We start from the raw sequence: 24779 nt of genomic DNA on the forward strand, positions 1-24779 counted from the left end.
GCTTGGCTCCCTTCTGGTATCAGAACTGTTGGAAGTTGGGCCCTGCAATGTCTCTTGCCTCAGCCTGCAGCAGGAGAGCATTCCTTACCATATGCAGGCCATATACAGTCTGGGCCCAGCGTACTTGAGGGACCACCTCTCTGCCTATGCCCCGGCCCCCCCAAGAGCACTACACTCAGTCAGTTCCAACTGATTGGTGATTCCTAGTCCCAAGGAAGTACGTGGTTCAGCAAGGCCTGTAACATGGAGCTCTTCTGCCAAGCTTTTGGTTGGGGCCAGTGAGCTGATAACATCTACTGGGCCCTCCAGAAAACTCCCCCCCCCCCATCAGAAATGCCCATCAGGAACATCGTAAGTCAATACACAGTCCAGCAATCTGTTAAATTATGGTTAAATGTTTTAAACGGTTTTTAATGTTTTAAATTTTTACCAATGTTGATCCAATTTTATTGAGATTAATTTTAAGGGCACATTATATTCTGTTTACTTTACTGGAGTACATTGTGAACCTCCCTGAGTTACAAGGGAGGGTGGTATAAAACTGTAATAATAAACAGAGCGAGAGAGAGAGTTAGTGAGATAGATAGGAACACTGACTGCTCACCTTTCTGATTTCTATGATGCTGTCCCTTTAAGGCTAGACTGAGGGACAACTTCCTGCTTCTTCAGAAATCTCATCTCTGTTTCCTTGCCTGCCTGCAGCATGGTGGGTGGAGAGATGTAGGGCAGTGGTCTCCAACCTGCGGGCCGCGGCCCGGCGCCGGGCCGCAGCTCCCTCTCCCCGCCCCCCCCCCCGCAGTAAAAAACTTCCCAGGCCGCAAACTTGCGGCCCGGGAAGCTACTTACTGCGGGAGGGCGGGAAGAGGGAATCAGGGCCGGGCTGTGCCCGTCCAGGCCGCGCCTGCGCGGCCCGATCCGCGGGCGCGGCTCGCGGGTGCGGCCCGATCCGTGGGCGCGGCTCGCGGGTGCGGCCCGATCCGCGGGCGCGGCTCGTGGGCGCGGCCCGATCCGCGGGCGTGGCTTCCGGGCGCGGCCCGATCCGCGGGCGCGGGCCGCGGGCGCAGCCCGAAGCGTGGGCGTGGCCTGCGCGGGTGCGGTCCCCGCGGGCGCGGCCCGATGCCCTGCCGGTCCCCAGCCTAATAAAGGTTGGGGACCACTGATGTAGGAGACTAGCTAGATTAGACTAGGCTACCTTCTTACCTTTCCAGTCTAGAATGCTCTCATAAATAGTTGTTTAATAGCACAACCAGGTCCTGTGCTTTCTTTCTTTGTTGTTTGTTTGGCCGACATACACTCAGTAGCCAGCAACATCATGCTGTGCACTCTAGCTTAATTAAGCACTCTTAATTAATTCGTGAATAAAGCAAAATACCAGAAAAACAACTCAAATCTCCATGCTATTTTTCCTCCAAAGGAAACCAACTCAGGAGGTGGTTGTCCCTAGAACTTCTCATTGCTTGAAGAAATAAGGAGCCTGTGGCAGAATATTTGCTATCAAAAGACTTTCTTTGTTTTGCTGCAAAACTACAGTCTTCCCTGGGTTGTGTCAGAGCATCATTTCATCAGGCACATGTCAGCTGCGAGTCCCCTGATGAGAATACCCTTTCAAGCATACAGCCCCCCTCCCAGTTGGATCAGGTCGAAATTGGACATGGAGAAGAGTTTTTTTCCCCTCCCCCATCATTATTTTTCTGGCCTTGAGAGCACTATTAGTCCCACCAGGCATGGGAACCCCCTTATTTCCATATGTTATGGTCCTAATTTGATTCAGAATTGAAGTTCCTAGCAGGGGACCTGTAACATTGGAAGACCACATGGTCTAGTTTGACCTTAGTGTGTGTTTTTTGATCCTAATGTGTCTTTTAATTCCCCGGGAAACTCGAGGGCTAGACTGGATGGCTCTTTGTAGCGTCTTTCTGTACTGCATGATTCTTATTCCTCTGGGAATGGGAGCTGCAGTGGTCTTCTCTTGATCATCTAATAGCCGCTTCCATTGGCCTAAGTAGCCCCCTTCTGGCACTCCTCCCTGGCCTCACCTTCAAGCACCTGTCTCCTGAGCAGAGGGATCTGCCGGTCGTAGAAGCTGAGTCTCCGGAGTGCATCTGCCAAGGCTGACTTCACCAGGGTCAGCTCCTCTTCCTGGTTCCGCAGCCGGGAATCAAGGCGGGTGAGCCAGTCTGGACGGTCCAGGATACTGTTGCTACCCAAGACGTTGTCACCTAACAAAGAAGAAACACCCAGGCAGTGATGAGTTGTGTTTCAATCCAGCAGGCATTTTTATTTACATTTATTTAACACCAAAAATTTTCTAGGCAGCTACCATAAAAACAAAAAAACGAACAACAAAAAAACACCTCCAGAACCGACCCCCCCTTTTTTGTATCTCACTGATTTCAAAGCTTTTTAATAGCACAGTTTTCTGAAAGATAGAAGGGAAGGTTCAGTGAAGGCCTAAAACCACACAGTGGGCATTTGAATAGATCTGCAGGAGAGGTCAGAGACAAGGAACTGATGTGAAGCCTAGAGCTGTTATATGGGTGCATGCAGGTAGGCTGGTCCTGATTCCCCCAGGACTGGGGCAAGGACCCAGGGGTTCTGTGCTTAACTGCACATTATACTTCCCACGGAGAATCCCTAGTGACTTGAGAGTCATGAGTGACAGGAAGTAATAGCTGATCTAAGTTTTATGTTTTATCGTGTATTTGCTACTGAGCCCTATAAGACTGAATCATGTGGCATTCTGGGTAAAGGGAGATGTCATAGAATCATAGAGTTGGAAGGGGCCACACAGGCCATCTAGTCCAACCCCCTGCTCAACGCAGGATCAGCCCTAAGCATCCTAAAGCATCCAAGAAAAGTGTGTATCCAACCTTTGCTTGAAGATGGCCAGTGAGGGGGAGCTCACAACCTCCTTAGGCAGCCTATTCCACTGCTGAACTACTCTGACTGTGAAAAATTTTCCCCTGATATCTAGCCTATATCGTTGTACTTGTAGTTTAAACCCATTACTGTGCGTCCTTTCCTCCGCAGCCAATGGAAACAGCATCCTGCCCTCCTCCAAGTGACAACCTTTCAAATACTTAAAGAGGGCTATCATGTCCCCTCTCCACCTCCTTTTCTCCAGGCTGATGTCAGATAGAGATGGTGGCAGACTTCAGTGCTGAAGTGATTTTGGTTGTGGAAGTGTTTTAGTTCATGTTCTGTGTTCTTAAGAAATAAAAAACAATGTATTAAACACACCCTGACTGGAATGTAACACGCATTCTGGAGTTCTTGGCTCCCCAGGCAAGTGTGGGGCCTGACTCTCCATAGTCTGCAGACAGAAGAAGATCTGTTAATGAGCGGCCGACCGAGTACATCCTCTGAATCATTGTCCAGGTGTCTAGAGCAGCCTTTTTCAACCTTTTGACCATGGAGAAGCCCCTGAAATAATGTTTTGGGCTTCACAGAGCCCAGGGTGGGGTGTCTGCTGGCCATGCCTCTCTGCCACAAGCCAAAAGTGACATGACATCATCAACCCGCGTTAACATGCAGGCTCGAGGAGGGGGAGAGACAGGAGGTGGTTTAAGGTGGGAGTAGGTATACAGGCTCCACTCCCTCCCAGGTGCAGAAACCACTCACACTTGAGAGGGGGGCAGGGGAAGCCATGGAAGCGGCCGATTCCCTAACTTGTGACCAAGTACATTAAGACAGGAGGGGAAAATCCGCTGACCGCCTCCTGAGCTCCCGTGGGGGTCCATGGACACCTGGTTGGGAATCCCGGATCTAGATCTGGAGTGGCTCAGGTAAAATCGCCTGAAGGTGAACCCTTTGAAGATGGAGGTCCTGTAGCTGGGGAAGAAAGGGCTTGATGAGGAAACGAGCCTTCCCAGTCTTGATGGGGTATAGCTCTTCACTGCACAGACAGTAAGGAACTTGGGAGTGTCCCTGGACTCCTCCTTAACAATGGCCACAAAAGGAGCATGGCTGGTTTTCTACCATCTTTGCCAAGCCAAACTTCTAGGGCCCTACCTGACCTGGAGCCATAGTGATCTATGCAATGGTCACCTCCAGACTGGGCTTCTATAATGGCCTCTATGCGGGTCTTCCCTTATCCCTGATCCAGAAACCACAATTGGTACAAAACGCGGCAGTCCAGGTGCTGATCAGAACCCCTTGAAGAGTTCACATTCAACCCATCATCTGGCAGCTGCACGGGCTGCCGATTATATCCCAGGTCAAGTTTAAGATGCTGTTTTTTACCTTTAGGGCTATACGCAGCCTAGGCTCTGTGTGCCAATGTGAGGAGGCTACTGGTCTCTGACTCCAAAGAAATTTGGCTGGCCTCGACCTACCTGGAGCTCTCTGGGTCCTGCAGGGCCTATAAAACAGAACTCTTCCACCTGGCCCATGGTCAAGGCCAGTAACATCAGTTGCATCAGATTGGCCTCACACCTGTATCACACCCCATTTAGGGTTCTAGCCTAGACTTTTGGGTAAAGATTTTTGACTTTTAGAATGTTTTTAATGTGATTCAATTGTATTATGCTGTCCACTGCCCTGAGTCCACTTCAGTGGAGAGGGTGGTTTACAAATTTGAATGAATGAATGAATGAATGAATGAATGAATGAATGAATGAATGAATGAATGAATGAATGAATGAATGAATGAGGCTCTTCCACCAGGCCTCTGGTTGAGGCTAGGGGCGGAAGATCCGCGTTTCCCTGCTTTTAGGGGGTGGTTATTGTGATTGACATCAACTGCTGACTGCACGTTATGAGCTGGCTGATAGAATCATAGAATAATAGAGTTGGAAGGGGCCATACAGGCCATCTAGTCCAAACCCCTGCTCATGGAGGGTGGGATCTCGGGGGGAGATTTTATGTCACCATTGTTAGTGCTGTTAGATATCTATTAAAGGCAAAGGTATCCCCTGTGCAAACACCGAGTCATGTCTGACCCTTGGGGCAACGCCCTCCAGCGTTTTCATGGCAGACTCAATACAGGGTGGTTTGCCAGTGCCTTCCCCAGTCATTACCGTTTACCCCCCAGCAAGCTGGGTACTCATTTTACCGACCTCGGAAGGCTGAGTCAACCTTGAGCCGGCTGCTGGGATTGAACTCCCTGCCTCATGGGCAAAGCTTTCAGACTGCATGTCTGCTGCCTTACCACTCTGCGCCACAAGAGGCTCAGATATCTATTAGGTCTATTTTAATTGTATTCTGGGGTTGTTATTGTGTCTGGGGTTTTAACTTGTAACCTGTCGCAAGTGGGTGCTGTCAAGAGGGGTGCGAGAGAGAGAGAGAGAGAGAGAGAGAGAGAGAGAGAGAGAGAGAGAGAGAGAGAGAGAGAGAGAGAGAGAGAGAGGTAATATTAGAGCTTTCTCTTCCCCCTGCCCCCACATGCTGTTCTCTTGACCTGAAATGAAGAAACACTATTTGACCAGTTGGGAAATGTAGTGTATACACAAGCCTTTCTCAACTTTTATACCATTGAGAAATCCCTGAAACATTCCACAGACTTCAAGAAACCCCAGAAGTAGTGCAGTCATGCAGAATATGGTTGGGTAGTTGTGTACATGCCTACACAGGGCTACTCCCATTTCCATTCCCCCAGGCCCATCACTGGCCATTTTGGGGAGGAGGGCAGGTCCACACAACCATATCACCTGAAAAATGTTTAACAAATTTTTTAAAATCTTTAAAAAAATTAACTCTCACCCATTCAGGAAACCCTTTCAGGGCTGTCAAGAAACCTCAAAATAATAAAGAAGAAGAAGAATATTAAAAAAAAAGAAACCTCAGTGTTTCAAGAAACCCTGGTTGAGAAAGCCTGGTGTAGACCATCGGTACATATGGAACCCCGACAGGATAAATAGCATTTTCCTGGGGCAGTTTCAGGTTTGGAAAATAGAATTAGAGTGAAGAGGAATGACAATGCTCAGTTCCCTCTCCCCGTTCCAATCCAAATTTGCCCCGTGTTCCCCCCTCCCCTCATCACCGGCTGGCTGATCAAACATACCTGGCAAACCCCAGGGAAGTCAGTCCAATGGTTTTCTAGCCTTACCTCAGCTCCCCCTGAAAAAATGCTAATAAGTCAAGCTAGAGACAATTGGGTGGTCCTGTTCCGTCCCCCCTCATCCAAACAGGGAACAGAAATCTGAAGGTAGTAAAGACTACAAGGACTCTAGGAAGACCATTATTCTTCCTCTTTGAACCAGGCTGCCCTGTTCAGGGGTTAGAGAAAGAAAAATGATAAAAAACTGTTTGCATCAAAGAGGAGAGTTTTATCTACTGACTCCATCAGAGAAGACAGAACTCTTAACTGAGGTATGGAGGCAGCAACCATTGCCATGTGCTGGCCTATGCCTGATGGAGTCTTGAAGGTAATGGAAACTCTGTAGAGATCTGTAACTTTTTAGCTAAGGAGTTTGCTATGTATTTAACAACAGATAGTACATGAAAGGACAATCACGTTTTACCCTTTCGCTGAAACTAGTGCTGTGCTAAGACTATGTGTCTGGTGACCCTGGATACAGAATCTATAGATTTACTGAATCTTTTAAAAGTGCATTCAGTACTAGTGGTCATTGTCATCTCTTGCCAATTCTATATATTTAAGTTAGTGCTGGGGAAAATATTTCCTTTTGTTCTGTCCTGATTTTTCCGTCAATGATTTCATCGGATTTCAAACACTGTATGGTTCTCAGGGGTTCTCTTGATTACATTACTGTGTAAAGTATCATGTGAATTGATAGATGATCCCCTAAAAGAAGCCTAGCCACCACCACTCCAAAATGAAAACAGTGTTTTTAAAAATACTACATCCCTTTTCGAGGCCACATCCCTGTGCTTCTAATCCTCCTAAGGAGCTGTTCTTTTAACTTAAAGGACTAAATATTTCTGCCTCGCAGCACTTATTTAAATTTTTCTTAGAAATCATTTTTGCCCAGAGACACAATGGTTCCAACTGTCTGTAATTAAAACAGAGAGGGGAGAGGTAAAATTCCTCACTTAGGCCCTGTCCACAATTCCCAGGAAAAAGGGAGAGAGGGGGAAACTCAGTTTGGTTCAAGCCAGGATCTCTGGCCCCATCCTACAGGCAAAGAGCCCAGGTATTGCCTCATGCCCAGGCAGCCGTATTTGTACTGGCAAGGAAGGAAAAGTGGCAGTTAGGAGGAAACAGCTCCCGCCTCAGACATTCCTGACACCACCGTAAGCCGCAGGACATGGGGCCCTGAATAGCCGAGCAAGAAGGACTTTTGACCTGAGGGGGAAGAGAAGGCTGTGCCCATCCAAGATCCCTTCACACGGCTACAGTAACCCTTTAAGAACCATTTCAGAACCAAGTTGGTTCAAGTGTGTGTGAAAGCGTCTTCTTTTTCAACACCGGCCAATGGGTGAATCGCAAACCTTAAAATCGAGAAATCCAGATTACCAATTGTGATCATGGAACTTAAGAGAGGCAATGGTGGACCAAACCCTGGTGCCATCAGGAGGTCCATCTGCAGAGCCAAAACACCAGAAGGACTCCCACTTGACCTGACAAGCACAAGCAGTGCATCACTGCCCCGGACATAATATTGTTCCATCTAGACCTTGTAGCTAATAGCTACTCTGGCTTCAGATGTTTATTCAGTCCCCCCTTGAAGCTATGTGTGTAGCCACCACTATGTCCTGCTGCTGTGAATTCTACATTTTAATTACTCTTTGGGTGAAGGACTTCCTTTTATCTGTTCTAAGCCTAATACTAATTAATTTAATTGAGTGCCCACAAGTTCCAGTGAGAAAGGGGAAAAAGTACTTTCTTCCACAACCTTCTCTACCCAACCCACAATTTTGTAAACCTCAATTATGCCACCCTCTCAATCATCATTTTACCAAGCTAAAAAGTCCTAAAGGTCATAGAATTATAGAATCATAGAATCATAGAGTTGGAAGGGGCCACACAGGCCATCTAGTCCAACCCCCTGCTCAACGCAGGATTAGCCCTAAGCATCCTAAAGCATCCTAAAGGTGTTCCATCCCCTTAAATCGTTTCAGTTATCCTTTTCTGCACCTCTTCCATTATACCTTTATGAGGTGCAGAGTAACCAGAACTGTACACAGGATTCCATATGAGGCCACACCATAGATTTATAGAGGGACATTATGATATCCTTTCAGTCGTCTTCCTAACCAGCCCCCGCATAGCATTTGCCTGTTCTACAGCAGTTGCACACTGAGTTGACATCTTTGGCCAGTTATCTATTGTTACTACAAGATTTCTATCCTGATCCACCATCAGTTTGGGCCTCAAATTGGTGAACATTTTTCAGGTAATATGGCCATATAAGTCAGGTCAACCTCCCCCCCCTCAAAAAATGGCCAATGATGGGCCTGGAGGGGGTGGTAAGGGAGAGGCCCCAGGTGGGCAGGTACACAGCTGTGCTTCCCAACCAGATTCTGCACCATTGCACCACTTCTTGGGTTTCCTGAAGCTTGAAGAATGTTCCAGGGGTTTCTTGATGATAAAAAAGTTTTAAAAGGAAGGCTGGTTTAATGCGTCATCTGTTCCACTAGATATTTCTGGTAAGGCCTTGGAGGAGGACCGTGTCTCATGGCTTAAATACCACTCAGCGCTTAACACCCACTCAGGGTGTCTGTCCCGCCCCTGAGTGCCTCCTCATCCAACCGGCTTGCCTGTCTCTCTATCGGCCAGCCAATAGCCTTCTGCCCTCCACACCAGACCACCCCCTTCTCCACTTCCCTCTGAGGCTTGGAGGCTGCAGATTCCTGCTGCGTCAGAGCTGCCCCTGCCAGTGAGTTCCATAACAGCTGCCTGCAGCCTTTCCAGGTCCTGGGGGGAAGGGGAGGCCGTCCGCAGAGTTCTTCCATTCCATCCCCCTAATCTAGCGCCCGTTGTATTCCTGAATGCAACGGGTTTGACCCCTAGTGTTTAAATGTTTATGGTTTGTTCCAGCTGTTTCAGATTTCTGCAATCTAAACCCTATTGCATTGTTTACTGGATGTCTCATCCTGTTGATCATATTGACTTAAACGGAGTAATCCACCTTGGGCCTTGGTGAGAAAGGTAAATGTTTTTTTTCTTTTTTTAAACTGAAGGTCCTCCTTCATACTCTCCTTAAACCCTTGAAGGAAAGAGCAAGAAACAGCTATTAACTGTGCATTATCTGTGGGGGAAGTGATCCCTGTCGTTTGGAGAACAATTGTAAAAGTAGATTTCCAGGCACCTTGGATGATGGCAAACATATGATGGAGAATCTGGCACCAGGTAGAAGCTTCAACAACAGTAGGAGGAAAACTATGGGTAAAGATTTCCCTGCATCCCAAGTCTTTCCATTTGGAGAAGAAGTGCACATTCCAGTTTATAAAAGAGTTCAATAGTACACATGAAGCTGTCTTATAAATCAGACCCTTGGCCCATCAAAGCTAGTACTGCCTATGCACATTTGCAGAGGCTCTTTGGGATCTCAGGTTGTCTTTCACATCACCTCCTTCTTGATCCTTGTAACTGAAGATGCCAGGGATTGAACCTGAGACCGTCTGCATGCCAAGCAGATGCTCTGTCAGTGAGCCACAGTCCCTCCCCACCTTAGAGACCAACAAGATTTTGGAGGTATAAACATTCAAGAATCAAAAAGAGCATTGCATCTTGAAATCATATATCTCAAAAATAGGGCTGCTAGGTTCCCCCCTGTCAGCTTGAGATTGGGGTAGAGTTACCAAATCCAGGATGGGAAACTCCTGGAGATTTGGGAATGTAGCCTGGGGAAGACACTCAGTGGGGTTCACCCTCCAAAGCACCCATTTTCTACAGGGAAACAGATCTCTCTGCAATAAGGTGTAATTCTGGGGGGTCCCCAGCTCCCCCCTGGAAGCTCACATCCCTATCTGAAAATCCCGTTAGTTTCGAAGGTAGTAGTAGTAGTAGTAGAAGAAGAAGAAGAAGAAGAAGAAGAGTTGGTTCTTATATGCCGCTTTTCCCTACCCGAAGGAGGCTCAAAGCGGCTTACAGTCACCTTCCCGTTCCTCTCGACTGGAATCTAGCTTTTCTACGGCAGGTCAACTCAGCTATCGTTTGAAACCATGTATAAAAGTATATGTACAACTACCCATTATGCAGCCATCCAAAAAAGAAAAGGTACCAAAATAGCTGGAAATTGCACAAAGAAAACACAGCACGCTGGCAATCTCGAGAGCAGCAAAGCTGACCAAAATATTCCCAGTCTGAGCCAAACGGCAGCCTCGCTGGGGTTGTTTTCTTCCCCCATGACGAAACCACAGGGCACAACCGCGCTGTCCCCTCACCCACCCTCTGCCTGCCTAGACTTGCCAGACAAACTGGGAAGTAGGTGGTGAAGAAGGCCTCCATCCAACACGCAGAGGATGTGGGGGGGATTTGGGAGGTCCGGGACACAAAACAACGGCTCTTGGGAAGAAGGGCACAGGGGTGGGCTTTGCCTTTCTCCTCGGTGCCAAGAGGCACTGAAAGTGGACAGAAGTTGTGACTAACACACACACACACACACCGCACAACCCCTGAACAGGCTCTGCCTTGTCTGGTCCCCCCTCCTTGATATGCACATCCCAGGAGGCGCAAGAACAGCAGCAAAAATGAACAAAAAGGCATTTTTTTCAGTGACCTTTTCAATTTGCGCAGTCTTACACTCTAACTCAGCTCATTCCGTCAGCAACGTGGAAGGAGGAGGTCACAGGAGGGCCTTGGTGGAAGAATGGGCAGCTGAATTTGCTATCCAGACGTCAAGAGTTGTCCAAAAAAGCAGAGTTATTGATTTAAGACATTACAAAATCCCTCCGTTCAAATGCTGTGTACAGCTATGTGTTACATAGGGGTGCTAGCCTCCAGATGAGGGCTGGAGATCTCATCTATTACCGTGGATCTTCAGGTGTCAAAGCTCAGTTTACCTGGAGAAAATGGCTGCTTTAGAAGGTAGCAAAGTTATGCTCAAAATCCTACAAGCTAGGCTCTAGCAATATGTGGACCGAGAACTTCCAGAAGTACAGGCAGGATTTCGAAGAGGCAGAGGAACTAGAGATCAAATTGCCAACATACGCTGGATCATGGAGAAAGCCAGGGAGTTCCAGAAGAACATCTACTTCTGCTTCATTGACTATGCTAAAGCCTTTGATTGTGTGGAGCACAACAAATTGTGGCAAGTTCTTAAAGTGATGGGAATACCAGAGCATCTTATTTGTCTCTTGAGAAACTTATATGCAGGTCAAGAAGCAACAGTGAGAACTGAACATGGAATCACTGATTGGTTCAAAATTGAGAAAGGAGTTCGGCAAGGCTGTATACTGTCGCCTTGCCTATTTAACTTGTATGTGGAGCACGTCATGAGAAAGGCGGGAATAGAGGAGTCACAAATTGGGATCAAGATTGCAGGGAGAAATATCAACAACCTCAGATATGCAGATGATACCACTCTAATGGCAGAAAGTGAAGAGGAACTAAAGAGCCTGTTGATGCGGGTGAAGGAGGAGAGTGCAAAAGTTGGCTTGAAACTCAACATCAAGAAAACAAAGATCATGGCATCCGGCCCTCTCAATTCCTGGTAAATAGATGGGGAAGAAATGGAGATAGTGAGAGATTTTATTTTCCTGGGCTCCAAGATCACTGCAGATGGGACTGCAGCAAAGAAATGAAAAGACGCTTGCTCCTGGGGAGGAAAGCAATGGCAAATCTAGACAGCATCCTAAAAAGCAGAGACATCACCCTGCCAACAAAAGTGCGTTTAGTCAAGGCTATGGTATTCCCAGTTGTGATGTATGGCTGTGAAAGTTGGACCATAAGGAAGGCCAAGCGTCAAAGAATTGAGGCTTTTGAACTCTGGTGCTGGAGAAGACTCTTGCGAGTCCCTTGGATTGCAAGGCGAACAAACCGGTCAGTCCTAGAGGAGATCAGCCCTGACTGCTCCTTAGAAGGCCAGATCTTGAAGATGAAACTGAAATACTTTGGCCACCTCATGAGAAGGAAGGACTCCCTGGAGAAGAGCCTAATGCTGGGAGCGACTGAGGGCAAAAGTAGAAGGGGACGACAGAGAATGAGGTGGAGTCACTGAAGCAGTAGGTGCAAACTTAAATGGACTCCGGGGAATGGTGGAGGGCAGGAAGGCCTGGAGGATCATTGTCCATGGGGTCGCGATGGGTAGGACACGACTTTGCACCTGACAACAACAAAGAAGGTGGAATCCATGGCATTATACTCCGCTGAAGTCCCTTTCCCCAAACCTCCTCAAGCTCCATCCCTCAAATCTCCAGTTCTTTTCCAACCCAGAGCTGGTGACCATGGCATTACCCTGAGAGCTCCTGCCCGATGTCTGTAACATTTTTTTAACTCTGTGCTTCTAAATATTCCAGGCCTCCCCTTTCCCCATATTTGATCGTCATGGCAACTCTGTAAGGTAGGTGAAGCCACAAGAGAGTGAGTGGCCAAGGTCATCTGCTGAGATCCTTTCCAGTGTAAGCAGATTTCCACAGAAAACATCCCTGATCCTAACCCAGTACTCCAACCATTATATTCCAGCTCCCCTAACCTTGCTGATGCCCTTACAAGTATTTATTGCGCAAAACAGCAGTTTTTAGGGCCTTATCTGAGTCACGAGATGTAAAGTCCTCAGTCCAAATCTCCACTTAGGCCCAAATTCAACAGAGGCCTTAACGAGCCTTGCCTGTCTCAAATCCTCCTCTAACAAAATGTGAACAATAGAGAGTCTCTCACAAATGTGAAGCAGGGTTGCCAACTCAGGCCTGGGAGATTCCTGGAGTTTAGGAGGCGACTGGAGAGGGTAGTTTAAAGAGGGATTTCTACAAGAACCTGGACTGTGCCAGAATTTGTTCCCTAAAGCTGCCATTTCTTCCAGGGGAACTTATCCCTGTAGTCAAGACATCAGTAGTGATTCTGAAAGAACTCTGGCCTCTACCTGAATGTTATGAAGCAACCGCAGGGTTGTTGTAAAGATTGCCGAGACAGCACCTAGGGGGCCAGAGAAGGAACTTATTCGAGGATGATTGTCTGAATTCGCCCACGCTTCTGTGCAATGAATCACACACCCAATTCCCTCTCTTTCTTTGCCCCTCCTTGCTAACCTTCTCAACCTCTGACAAGGCCTGGGGGGCTTGAACACCTCACCTTCCCTCCTCCACACCCAAAAGAACAAGAAAGGCTTTGAACTGGCCAATCGCAGCCTTCCCCAGAGACTGGGGGTGGGGGCAGAATCAAACACCACAGCATCCTTGGACTCCATTTTCGTGCCTTGCAGTTTCCATAGAAAATATCCACACTCTTCCCCCCCCCCTCCCCCCCGTTAAACACGTTAGGTGACATTTTTAGGGGAGGTGTTCATCGTAAGAATGAACCTCTTGGGACAGGCGCCTCCCAGGCCTCTCCCTACCTGCAAAGGGAATGCAACAGGAGCCCAGGCAGGTGATGGTGGCCGGCTGTCTTATAGATTGAAAAATCCACGAGTGGGTGTTTCCCATCCCCTTCCCGTCCCCAAAAAACCTCAGCACTTTAGAACAGAATGCCCTTAAATTCTACACGCTCAATCAATACAATGCGCAGTGCTGTTAAACGTCACAATCCCCAACTCAACATACTGGGATTTGTTTGGGGTGCTTGCTTAAAGCCTCATTAATCTATGAGATTCGCATACAGGAAACTATCCCTTTGGGAGGCTGGGTTAAGTAGGACTGGGGCTTTCCCACGTGTGGTTCAGTGAGTTCCGGCTACAAATGAGAAAAAATGCTTGCAATTTCCGTCTGCATCTGTAAAACACCGCAGATGGGCATCATGGAGGAAGGGAGGAAGAAGGGATATACTGGACCAGGAGCTAAATTAGCCCAATTAAACTGGTCTCTGTTGTCTCATTTTTGAAATTGGAATATTTCAAAGGGAGTCCAAACGCAGGGATATAGTGGGGTAAGGACCCAACAGAGAACATCATGTGTTTTCTCTGTCAAGGTGCCTGGTTTCCCAGAAACCCACTGGGGCTGACAAGCCCGAAAGGCCGGTTTTTAAGAGCAAGCTGGATGCAGTGGTTAAGAGCGGTGAGTTCTAATTTGGAGACTGGGGTTTGATTCCTCCCGTCTACACATGCAGCCAGCTGCCTGACCTTGGACTAGTTGCAGTCCTGTTAGAGCTGTTCTCATACAGTTCTGTCAGAGCTCTCTCAGCCTCACCAACCTCACACGGGGTCTGTTGTGGGAAGAGGAAAGGAAGGTGATTGTAAGCCACTTTGAGACTCCTTCGGGTCATGAAAAGCGGGGTATAAAAAACAATTCTTCTAATTGTACCTAGTTCAGTTATCAAATTATTTTAATTATTCTAGCCTTAGGGTGTTTCCACATGATGAGGATTCCCTGCATTATTTTTATTGCTACTGCAAATAGACACATTTGGAGCATTCACATATTAGAATGCAGGGAAAATGGTGTGGGATAATGACACTGAAGTGGACAGAATAGGTGCAGCATTGCTTCCGAATGGTGTGCTAACATGATGCTTAAGACTGAGATTAATGGAAAATAGTCTATCAGTGACTACTAGCCATGACTAAAGGGAACCTCCACATTCAGAGGAAGTCAGACTCTGGATCACAGTTCCAGGAGGCAACATCAGAAGATCTCCGCCCCTGTGCCTGGCTGGCCACTATGTGAGATTGGAGGCTGGACTAGAGGGACCCTCCCTGGTCTGACCCAGCAGGGCTCTCCTGATGTTCTTATGAGGGGAAGGCCTCGGCCTCCCTGCCCTGTTGCTGGCCCTCCAGAGAAACTGGCTGGCCACTGTTTGAGACAGGATGCTGGACAAGATGGACCCCTGGTGTGATCCAGCAGGGTTCTTTTTATGTACTTATGTTCTATAGAACAGGACAGTTACAGTTTGAAATTCCTACACAAAAAGCACTCCAGTTTGGAAGTCAAGGAGGAGAAAAACCTCCATGTAGAAGGAGCCTTGTTCTTTTCTTTTTTTTTACCTCTTATTCTATCTCTTTATCTTTCTACTAGCTTCAAAGCCACGGGCCTTGAAAGGGTCCCCTCCCCTGGCCCCCAGCCAGGTAGATTAAGGTGGATTTGGACCACAGCTCTCAGCTGGTTCAAGTGGGGTGGGCGGGAGCTGGCCAGCTCGTTAGCAGGCCCGGGACAGAGCTCCTTAGCAGGCAGTCAGCAGGCCGGGAGGCCATTGTTAGCAGGCCCAGCCTAGCAGGCCAAGAGGCCCTCGTTAGCAGTTCCTCCATGACGACTCTTTGCCCAAGGCCCTCTCCCCTTACCTGCTGCTGGCTCCAGGCACTGAGGCGCGTCTGAGAGCAAAGAGGCTAGAGTCCAGGGACAGAGGGCGGGAGCTGCAGGGGCAGGGCCAAACAGGGTGCAGCCAGCTTTTTCCAGTAAATCAGCTTTGCTGGCTGCACCCTAATTGGCCCTATTTCAACTTGGACAGCTGGACATGTTCCACCCCCCAGGCTGTTTCACAAATATATAGAGGAACCATGGATAAGGATATAACTCTTACCTTTACCTTCACAAGTGGGACAGAAATACTGGAAATACACAACTCACACAATTATTTTGTCTGTGCTTCATGTGGGGTGGGCTACTTTTTAATGTCCAAGGAGGTAAAGATCCTCCCTTTCAAGGTACATTTACCCGCAAACTGACAATCCGGAGCCAAACTCTTAATAGTGATGAATGCATCTGAAGATAGGAAAGCAATGCTGGATGTGTTAATCCAGAATAAAGAATGTGATTTTGCAGACGGTGTTCAACAGAGTAGACTGAGAAAGAGGTTGGCGGCAGGGTGAAGGACGATGCTATCAAGCGGCCAAGTCCCTCAGATTTCACAACCCCGCGTGCAAGCTGGCATGTAAGGGCTAGTCAAGTGTCCTTTATGCTCAAACTTGTGTTTTTCCACCGCCCCCCTAGTCTCTTTTTCCTTCTGATATTGCTCATCATTTGTCTGAAACATGGCTATGAGAAAGAGTGAAGGATTCAAAATCCGTGACTCAAAGTCCCAGAAATGGAAATAAGCAGAAACAACAAACAGCCGATGGCCAAACACACTTCCTCTTTTCTCTGAGCAGCCAGCTGAAAAAGAACCCAAGAGCTTCACACAAAACCTTTGAGGCAGAGGCCGGAACCTGTCTAGAAAAGCAGTGGTCTTTGAGCCTGTCAGGTAACAACCCCTGAAAGGGGTTAACACAAGCCCCCACACAGCTGGCATTGGGTTTGCAGACAAGCTTACAACTAGAATTTTTGCCTCACAACATCAGCAAAGGACGTGTCAGGCTATATAATACTAGGCCTCTGGTTAGGCCAGGGGTAGTCAGATGTCCGCAAACTACAGATGTCCGCAAACTACAATTCCCATGAGCCCCTGCCAGCGAATGCTGGCAGGGGCTCATGGGAATTGTAGTCCGCGGACATCTGAAGGGCCGCAGTTTGACTACCCCTGGGTTAGGCTATATAATACTAATAATATCTGCATTTTACCACTGTTCTGGTCTCTGACCCTTTGAATAAAGAAGAATACCAATCATACTTAGTATTAAATTTACATCTGAAGCATTGTCTTCAAGTTATGTTCAGAATCTTTTCAACTGGTGTGTTAGGTAGACTTTCATTATGGTAGACAAGGCTTCTGTGGATTCCATGGACAGTAAATGCTACAAACAAGGAAATACGACAGCGAATAAAGCCTGATCTATCACTGGTAGGCGAAATTACAAAATTCCGGCTTACTAACTTTGGCCATATTCTGCAATTCAACTCAATGGAGAAAGCAATTATTCTAGGACTGGCCAGCGGTAGAAGGAAACCAGGCCATCATAGAACACAAGGGTTAGCTACGATCAAAATGGACCCTGCACAGAATATTATACAGCTAAAAGAAACGGTGCAAGATCGAAAATCGAGGTGACTGTTGAGCCATGGGATCGCCAAGAATCAGGTTCGACTGAATGGCTAACATCGTCACCGTCATCAGACAAGGGTGGGACAAAGTGTGAGAACAGTGGTTAGTTTAAGGTGACCTCATGAGGCAATGTCTGAGGTGAAATTCAAATCCAGGACCTTCCAGAATATGAAACAGTTCTGCTTTTGTTTTTAAAAACATCACTTCCCAACTTTCAGAGATCCCGTTGCTAAAGTTTAGTTTTTTGCCACAGAATCACAGAATGTTCCATTGGATTCTGTGGAATGTTCACATTTGTGTCAGGATTACTGGGCCGCACTCTTGCCTCATAGGGGTGAAGAGGCATACATGATGCTCCTCTGGGACTGATTGTTTCAGAGGAAGACAGAAGTGGTCGTTCACAGACATGACTTCTGTCAAGGAATCTTATCCACAATTATTAATCTCACTGCTGAACTTCTGAGAAGCCCCCTAGGCAGCCTGAAGGACCCCCATTGCTCTAAATTAAAAGCACTTCTACAAGATCTCTTTAATGTATCTGTATTGGCCTTTGCAAACCTGTGGCATTCATAATCGGGGGGGGGGGGAGCTAAAGAGTAGTTGAAAATAAACGATTCAAATCTTTGCTGAGCCCTGAAGCAGACTGGGTTATCTTGGACAAGACTTGGCCGTACTTACCTCGTGGGGATCCTATGTGGGATAAACCCCTCTTCCGAAAGCAGGACACAAATGTGAGAAATCCAGTAAATCAAGTCCTCAGTGTAAAAGTGGCCCTACCTCATAGGATTGTTGTGAGACTGTTGCCCACAAGCAGGATGGGAGTATACATGTAAAATGAGAACGAAATGAGAGCTTGATTAAGGGCCAGATGTGCAAATGCAAAGAATTTGGGAGCTCCTGTGCCCCATCTGCCTTTGTTACACCCTGGCCTATTGACTTTGGCTTTCGATATAATATTCGCCTTCTACTAAGCCTCAAGAAAGATAACAACTATGGGCGTGAATGTTTGCATGCAGAACAAACCCCCGAGAAGGAACAAGACCCTGATGTTTCTTTGTCCGGAAAGGGATGGAGAATAGACACTGTGAGTATTGCACTGATAAATCTTGATCACCCTTTTAGCTAAAAAATCTGGTGGCTTTACCCCTGTAAAACGGGGAGGTTCTAATTCTGCTGTGGCTTGACAAAGAGCCAAGAGAGTGGGAGACACAGGAACTGTAGGCACTGCAAAGAAGAAAGTACCGTAGGAACTAAGATTCCAACACTAGAGGAGACAACAACAAGCTACAATTGATCTGGTAGGCTGTCACATCAGTGAAAATCTTACCCCTGGTGTGTTAGCTGTGCAAGAGGAAATGAAAAGTTTCTCATTGTGCATATGCAAACCCACGTGGTAAACTGTCCCACACACCACTCTGCATCAGACCCACGTTGCACGCCAACGGAAATTCTGCTTGGACAAACGTCACTGATACACTCCAGGCAAACACACAACTGCTCTCCGAGTCAGCACACAAGCTCACAACTGTTGTGTTTCACCCAGGGGGAGCAGTCAGAGCCACACAGTGCTGCTTTCCCCACACCCTCCACATGAAGCCAGCCCGCTCCTTCTCTGTAACCATGTGCTATATACTATGTTCAAACCTCTCTGTGTTATACCACAGCGCTCCTTAACAAGAAAACCAAGAGAAGGTGCTCCTAACAGCAAAGCACCCCCTTGAGCTCTGCAAACCCACACACCACACATCCCAGGCTTGTAATTTATAAATTAAATGATAATAAAAATATACAAGGATAGATTCAAATGAGTAGCTGTGTTGGTCTGAAGTAGCACAATAAAACCAGAGTCCAGTAGCGCCTTTAAGACCAACAAAGATTTATTCAAGGCGTGAGCTTTCGAGTGCAAGCAAGCAAGTCTGACGAAGGGTCCTTGAAAGCTCACGCCTTGAATAAATCTTTGTTGGTCTTAAAGGTGCTACTGGACTCTGGTTTTAAATATATACAAGTTAGCCCTTCCCCTCTCCCTTCCTTCAATTCCCTCTCCAAACATTCTTGCCCACCTCCACTCGCCATCACAACAAAGTTTTAAAGATATAAAACTCTGAACGTAAGAGAAGGTGTTGGATCAGGTCAGTGGCGTCTGGGCCAACACTCCGGGTCACACAGTGGCCAAAACCCAGGGGCTGTCAGGAGGTCCACCATCTGGGCCAAAACTCCAGGAGCCCTCCCACTGTTACCCCCCAAGCACCTTGGAGACAGAGCCCCTCTGGCTTCTTTCTCCTGTGGACTCAGCGGTTTCCTCCATTTTCTGTTTTACACTGTAGGCTCCTAGGGAGCAGAGACTGGTCCTCTTTCGCCTCGGTAAAAGAACAATGTACTACAAACTTTTTTTATTTTTGCTGTGAAGTCAAGCTGACGGCATCCCCTCCCCCCCCCCCCCCCCGTTTTTCAAGGCAAAAGAGTTTAGGAGAGGAAATGTCATCGCTTTCCTCTGGGCCAGAACCCTCCTGCTTCTTCGAGGTCTCCCATCCAAACACTGTACAGCAGGGGTAGTCAACCTGTGGTCCTCCAGATGTGCATGGACTACAATTCCCATGAGCCCCTGCCAGATGGCAGGGGCTCATGGGAATTGTAGTCCATGCACATCTGGAGGACCATAGGTTGACTACCCCTGCTGTACAGGGCCGACCCTGTTGACGCTGCCTGTGTCCGAAAGTGCCCTAAACCGGCTTCAACGTCTCCGATCTAACGAGATCGGCTTAGTTCAGGACGCCCCGCGAAGAGCAAGCGAGCGACCTTCGGAGTAAACACGGCCACCGGGACCAGCCAGGCTGCGCCTGGGGATCGTCCAGCCCGGGCAGCCGCGTCGCGACGGGACCGCCTCTCGACTCCGCGCTGGGCTGGGCTGGGGCTGCGCAGCCCCGCTCGGCCACCTCGCTCCGGAGGGCGCCCCCTGCGCCCGCGGCGGGGAGAGGAGAGACGGGGAGGGGGCGCTGGCCGCGCTCCGCCGCGGGGGGAACAGACGGAGCCGTCGGGCCGGCGTGGGAAAAAGCCAGCCCGTCGGACGAGGCTCACCCTGCTGGGCGCCGCGCTCCGGGGAGCCGTCCATGGGGGCCGGGCGGCGGCGCGTCCGGCTTCCATGCGGCCCGGCCGCGGCTCGGGCTGCGCTCCGCTGGGCTGCTCGACGGGGGATGGAGACGGGCTTGAGCGGGAGGAGGCGGCAGTGCCCGCCCTGTCCAGAGCGCGCGGCTGGGGCCGGGCTCCCCCCACCCCCAGGAAGCGGGAGCGCCGTATGTCATTTCCCTTGCAAAAAAACGCCCGGGCGGTGCGCGGCACGGCGCGGTGCTCGGCGTGGGGGTGGGCGCTTGCCTCGCCGCGCTGGGGCTCCAGCTTCCAGCCCCTAAGGGAGGAAGCGCGGCGGGGAGCGGGAGCGGGACCGGGGAGAGGCCCCGATCCCGTTCAGCGCGGAGTTCTCCAGCCGGGAAGAGGGTGGGAAGGGGAGCGAGGAGGGCTCCGGACTCCATGGCCCCCGCAGGGTCCCGGGGCTCTTCTGTGGCTGCTCGATCGTGGAGGAAACGCGCGAAGCGCTTCCCTTGCGTTCTCGCAGCAAGCCTCGCGACAGCCCTGTAAGGTAGGACGCTTTCGTCGCGTTTTTGCTGCGAAGGGGGCTGCGGGACCCCGATAGGGTTTGCCAGCTCTGGGTTGGGAAATACCTGGAGACTTTGGGGTGGAGCGGAGAGTGGGAGGGATTTGGAGCAGGGAGGGACCGCAGGGGAATAGAACCCTATGGAGGCCACTCTCCAAGGCTGTCATTTTCTCTTTAGTTTGGAGATGAGCTGGAATGCCGGGGGATCTCCAGGTCTCATCTGGAGACTGGCATCCATGCCTTCCAATTGTGGTTCGAGAAATTCCGGGAGATTTGGGGGTCGGGGGCCAATGGAGGGACTTCAGCGGGATATAATGCCATCGAGCCCCCCTCCCTCCGGAGCAGCCATTTTCTCCAAGGGAACTGACCTCTGCATTCTGGAGATTAGTTGTAATTAACAGGAGATCTACAGGTTCCTCCTGGAGGTTGGCAACAATACCTAAGAGCCCCACCTTTCCTTGCTTGTGAATATATAGGTTGGCTGTGGAAACAAACTAGACTTTTGCATTCTATTCCAACCTTCCTTTTCTTAAACATTTAACCTGCAAGTATCCTTCCAACAGCCCTGTAAGGTAGGCCAATATGGGGTTGTGCGTGCATTCCCGCAACTGTATAGATCCTAGTGCCGAGAAATGTCAGTTTTGCACCTTATGCTAGCACAAAGCTATAAAAATAAAACTTGTTATAGTGCATGTCCAGTGCATGTCCAGTATTCATACACATAGTGCATGTCCAGTATTCAAAGCATGTCACATATATTGTCTTAGAAATCTTTACACCAACACCAACAGGTCAGGCCTATTATGCACTTCTTGCAGATGCAGGGTTGACCACAAGGGAGCTCCGGGCAGAGGTAGAAGAGTTGGTTCTTCTATGCCGCTTTTCTCTACCCGAAGGAGTCTCAAAGCGGCTTCCATTTGCCTTCCCTTTCCTCTCCCCACAATAGACACCTTGTAAGGTGGGTGAGGCTGTGAGTCCTGATATTATTGCTCTGTGAGAACAGCTTTATCAATGCTGTGGCGAGCCCCAGGTCACCCAGCATGTGGAGGAGGACCGGGGAATCAAGCCCTGCTCGCCAGATCAGTCCAGCATTCCTAGCCATTATGCCAAGCTGATGGTTTGAACCGGGGATTTCCTGTTTCCTTTGCTTTACCTCTAAACCCAGTGTTTTGGGTGGGGCATTTTGCACATGCCCAGAGGCACTGCCGGTGACTTTAGCCCTGCCATTCCAAATGACTCCTGCAATTGCCCCAAGTTGAGCTTCTTTCAACAATAACCCTGGGTTACCTTGGCGGGGGAGGGCGTCATCTGAAAGCTGGAGATATTCAACCCAGTGGCAAGGGCTGCAGTGGTCAGCTTCCTCTGTTATGGCTGAGCTGGAGAAAGAGTTATTGCAGACCTTGAGACAGAACCCAGGCACGCTGGTCTCCTTCATCACTCCCCATAATTGCAGGAATAACCTACAAATAACTACTTGTAAATAACCACTTCCTTTCCCCTATGAAACAAGATCCACCGCCACTCACCCTCTCCATTAACTCCTCATAAAACGGATCACTAGCCATAACTCATGTCGTTGGACTCCTTGGCTAACGACTAGAATACCTTGAATGGTTTTTCTCCCCGTTGGACCACGAGAGCTTGTGGTCACTGATATATTGGCCAGCAAATTGTTCTAGGACAGACCGGGGAAAAAACATCCTTCCTAGAGCCCATCGTTCCCTCCCCAGGGAGATCTGGCTCTCTCCCTCTAGTCTTCCTCTAGTAAGGGAACTTTTTTCTTATATATTAGAGTTTTCTTATATATTATGCTTTTAAAATGTTCCAGGGCTTTTAGATTTGCTGCCTTGGGGACCTAACTGGATGGAAAGGGGGCAGAAGAAAACATTTTGAATAAATAGAGGTCACCATATTTGCCATCTTGTGATGGCCCCTGGCGAGTGTGAACTAAGTGGGACCTCCATGTCCAGGAGCAGTCTACTTCTGAATAGAAGAGTTCTCTACCCGAAGGAGGCTCAAAGCGGCTTATATTCGCCTTCCCTTTCCTCTCCTCACAACAGACACCTGTGAGGTAGGTGAGGCTGAGAGAGCCCTGAAATTACTGAAGAAGAAGAAGAAGAGTTGGTTTTTATATGCGGCTTTTCTCTACCCGAAGGAGTCGCAAAGTGGTTTACAGTCGCCTTCCCTTCCTCTCCCCACAACAGACACCCTGTGAGGGAGGTGAGGCTGAGAGAGCCCTGATAGGACTGCTCTGTGAGAACAACAAGGTCACCCAGTTTATAGGGAGCGGAAAGGCTTGCCAGATTAGAAGTCTGCACTCCTAACCACTACACCTGGCTGGCTGAGGACAAATGACAGGGCAGGGTTGTTTTGCCTCCCTGCCCCACTGATGGGCTTTCCAGGTTGACCACAGTGGAAAACAGGATGCTGGACCAGATGGACCCTTGGCCCTTTGCAGCAGGGCTGTCGCATTCAGAACAAAGACGAGAAGTTTTGGCCTCCTTTCCCCGGCTACTTTCTCTTGGATGGGGAACATAGAACTGGGAATCATGAATTCCCAAGCGGGTACCGAGGGAGGAAGTATCTGGAACATTTCATTCTGATAAGCTGCTTCTGTTGGCTTCTGGCCCTGGCAGCGACAGCAGCTTGCAGCTTTGGAAGCTGGGAAATTCACAGGACAATCCTGCTCAGACTTACTGTAGTCCAGGCTTATTTAAAAAAAAATCATTGGGTTTCAGCCAGAGCAACTCTGCGTAGGCTTAGAATGCACAATTGCCAAGGGATTTCCTCTCATCCCAAAGCAAGCCTGGGTTTTAAAAACCCTACTCTCCCTACAGCAAGACTTTGACCCTGTTTAATTCTGGTCCGTCCCTCCCCTGCCCCAAGGGTGAAATCAAGGATTTTGTTATTTTACAGAAATCTGACCCAGCCTTTCTGCCTTCCTAAGGGCCAACAAGGCAGCTAACCCAAAACCTACATAATAAAATCTTATCTTAAAAGCCATTCGAACCAGCCAACAATTAAAACCAGGACTGAAATAAATACAAGAACAGAAAAACAGCAATAATTAAAATATTGGGGAGGAAAAGTGGGGGAGGGGGGAATTGCCGGAGAGACGCCCAACAAAATGAAAACATCTGGCTTGAGATGCTAACGGTGCAATCCTAAACTAATGGGTTTAGAAAGATGAAACTGCTTAGAATTACACTATAAACAAGGGAAACATTCCACTTTTTACACTATAAACAAGCAGTTTACACTATAAACAAGGGAAGCAAGCTTTTTCATTCCAGGGGATGGGGGATTGCTGTTGTATCAGGCGGTTACAGCCAAGTGTCTTGCGGCACCCACATCCCTAGATTCTTTGGGCCTTTAACCTCTTCCGCAACGGGGCTCCTGATCCCAGCCGATTCAGGCTGGAGTGGGGCGAGTGACTTGTTCAGGCAGGGCAGCCCTCTGCTAGGCCACAGATCTTAAGTGACTGGAAATCCAGGTCCTGAGATGCTGATTGCAGGATCCGAGGGTGAAAAGGATGTGTCCGAATGGCACACCCTCTTTGCCAGAAGTCCTGCTTCCCAACCCTAGCTGGCCAGAGGCAGGGCGTGGTGAGTCCTTGAGGAAGGAAATGCCCCCAGGCGTCACTGCTGTCAATACTTGACCTGGTGCCATGGTCAATCAAGCCTCCAGTTTGCAACCCTGGTGAGCCTAGAAGCAGAGTTGGTTTTTATACCCCGTTTTTCGCTACCTGAAGGAGTCTCAAAATGGCCTTCCCCTTTTCACAACAGATACCCTGTGAGGCAGGTGAAGCGAGAAGGCTCTGAAAGAAACGGAACTAACAGGACTGTGACTAGTAGAGCAGTTTTCTCGGAGCTCTCTCAGCCACACCTACCTCACAGGGTGTCTGTTGTGGAGAGGAAGAGAAAGCTGTTTTTAAGCATCTTGGGGATTTCTTTGAGTAGTGAAAAGCAGGGTATAAAAAACCCAGCTCTTCACTCTTCTGCTGTCACCTCCATTGGTGGGAGTGAGGGTTTAAAAACCTCGTTTCACACTCTCTTTATTAGTGTGTTTTGGGGATTGTTAGGTTGGGCTTGTATTTTATGCTGAGCATCTTTTATATTGTATTTAAGGGATTTTTTATACCTGTTTTAAGGGGTTTATGGGGATGTTAGTCTTTGTAACTCGCCTCGAGCCCTTGGGGAAAAGCGGGCAATAAATGTATAAATA

At 48.6% G+C, this 24779-nt stretch overlaps 1 protein-coding gene across 5 annotated transcripts in view; it reads right to left on the reverse strand.

Moving 5' to 3' along the window:
• The window catches only part of EML3 (EMAP like 3), a 65981-nt gene that overhangs the window by 40124 nt on the left and 1078 nt on the right, over positions 1 to 24779 (reverse strand). For 2 of the 5 annotated variants that reach the window (XM_077324382.1, XM_077324377.1), the window contains exon 2: positions 2037 to 2219. In XM_077324382.1, the coding sequence (XP_077180497.1) occupies positions 2037 to 2219 (183 nt within the window). Of the gene's footprint in view, positions 1 to 2036; positions 2220 to 19984; positions 20171 to 21842; positions 21994 to 24779 lie in introns of those variants that run through there. The other 3 variants (XM_077324390.1, XM_077324399.1, XM_077324406.1) reach the window with 3 other exon arrangements.

The sequence above is a fragment of the Paroedura picta genome, chromosome 1, assembly GCF_049243985.1.
Source record: "Paroedura picta isolate Pp20150507F chromosome 1, Ppicta_v3.0, whole genome shotgun sequence".
NCBI classification, from domain to species: Eukaryota; Metazoa; Chordata; class Lepidosauria; order Squamata; family Gekkonidae; genus Paroedura; species Paroedura picta.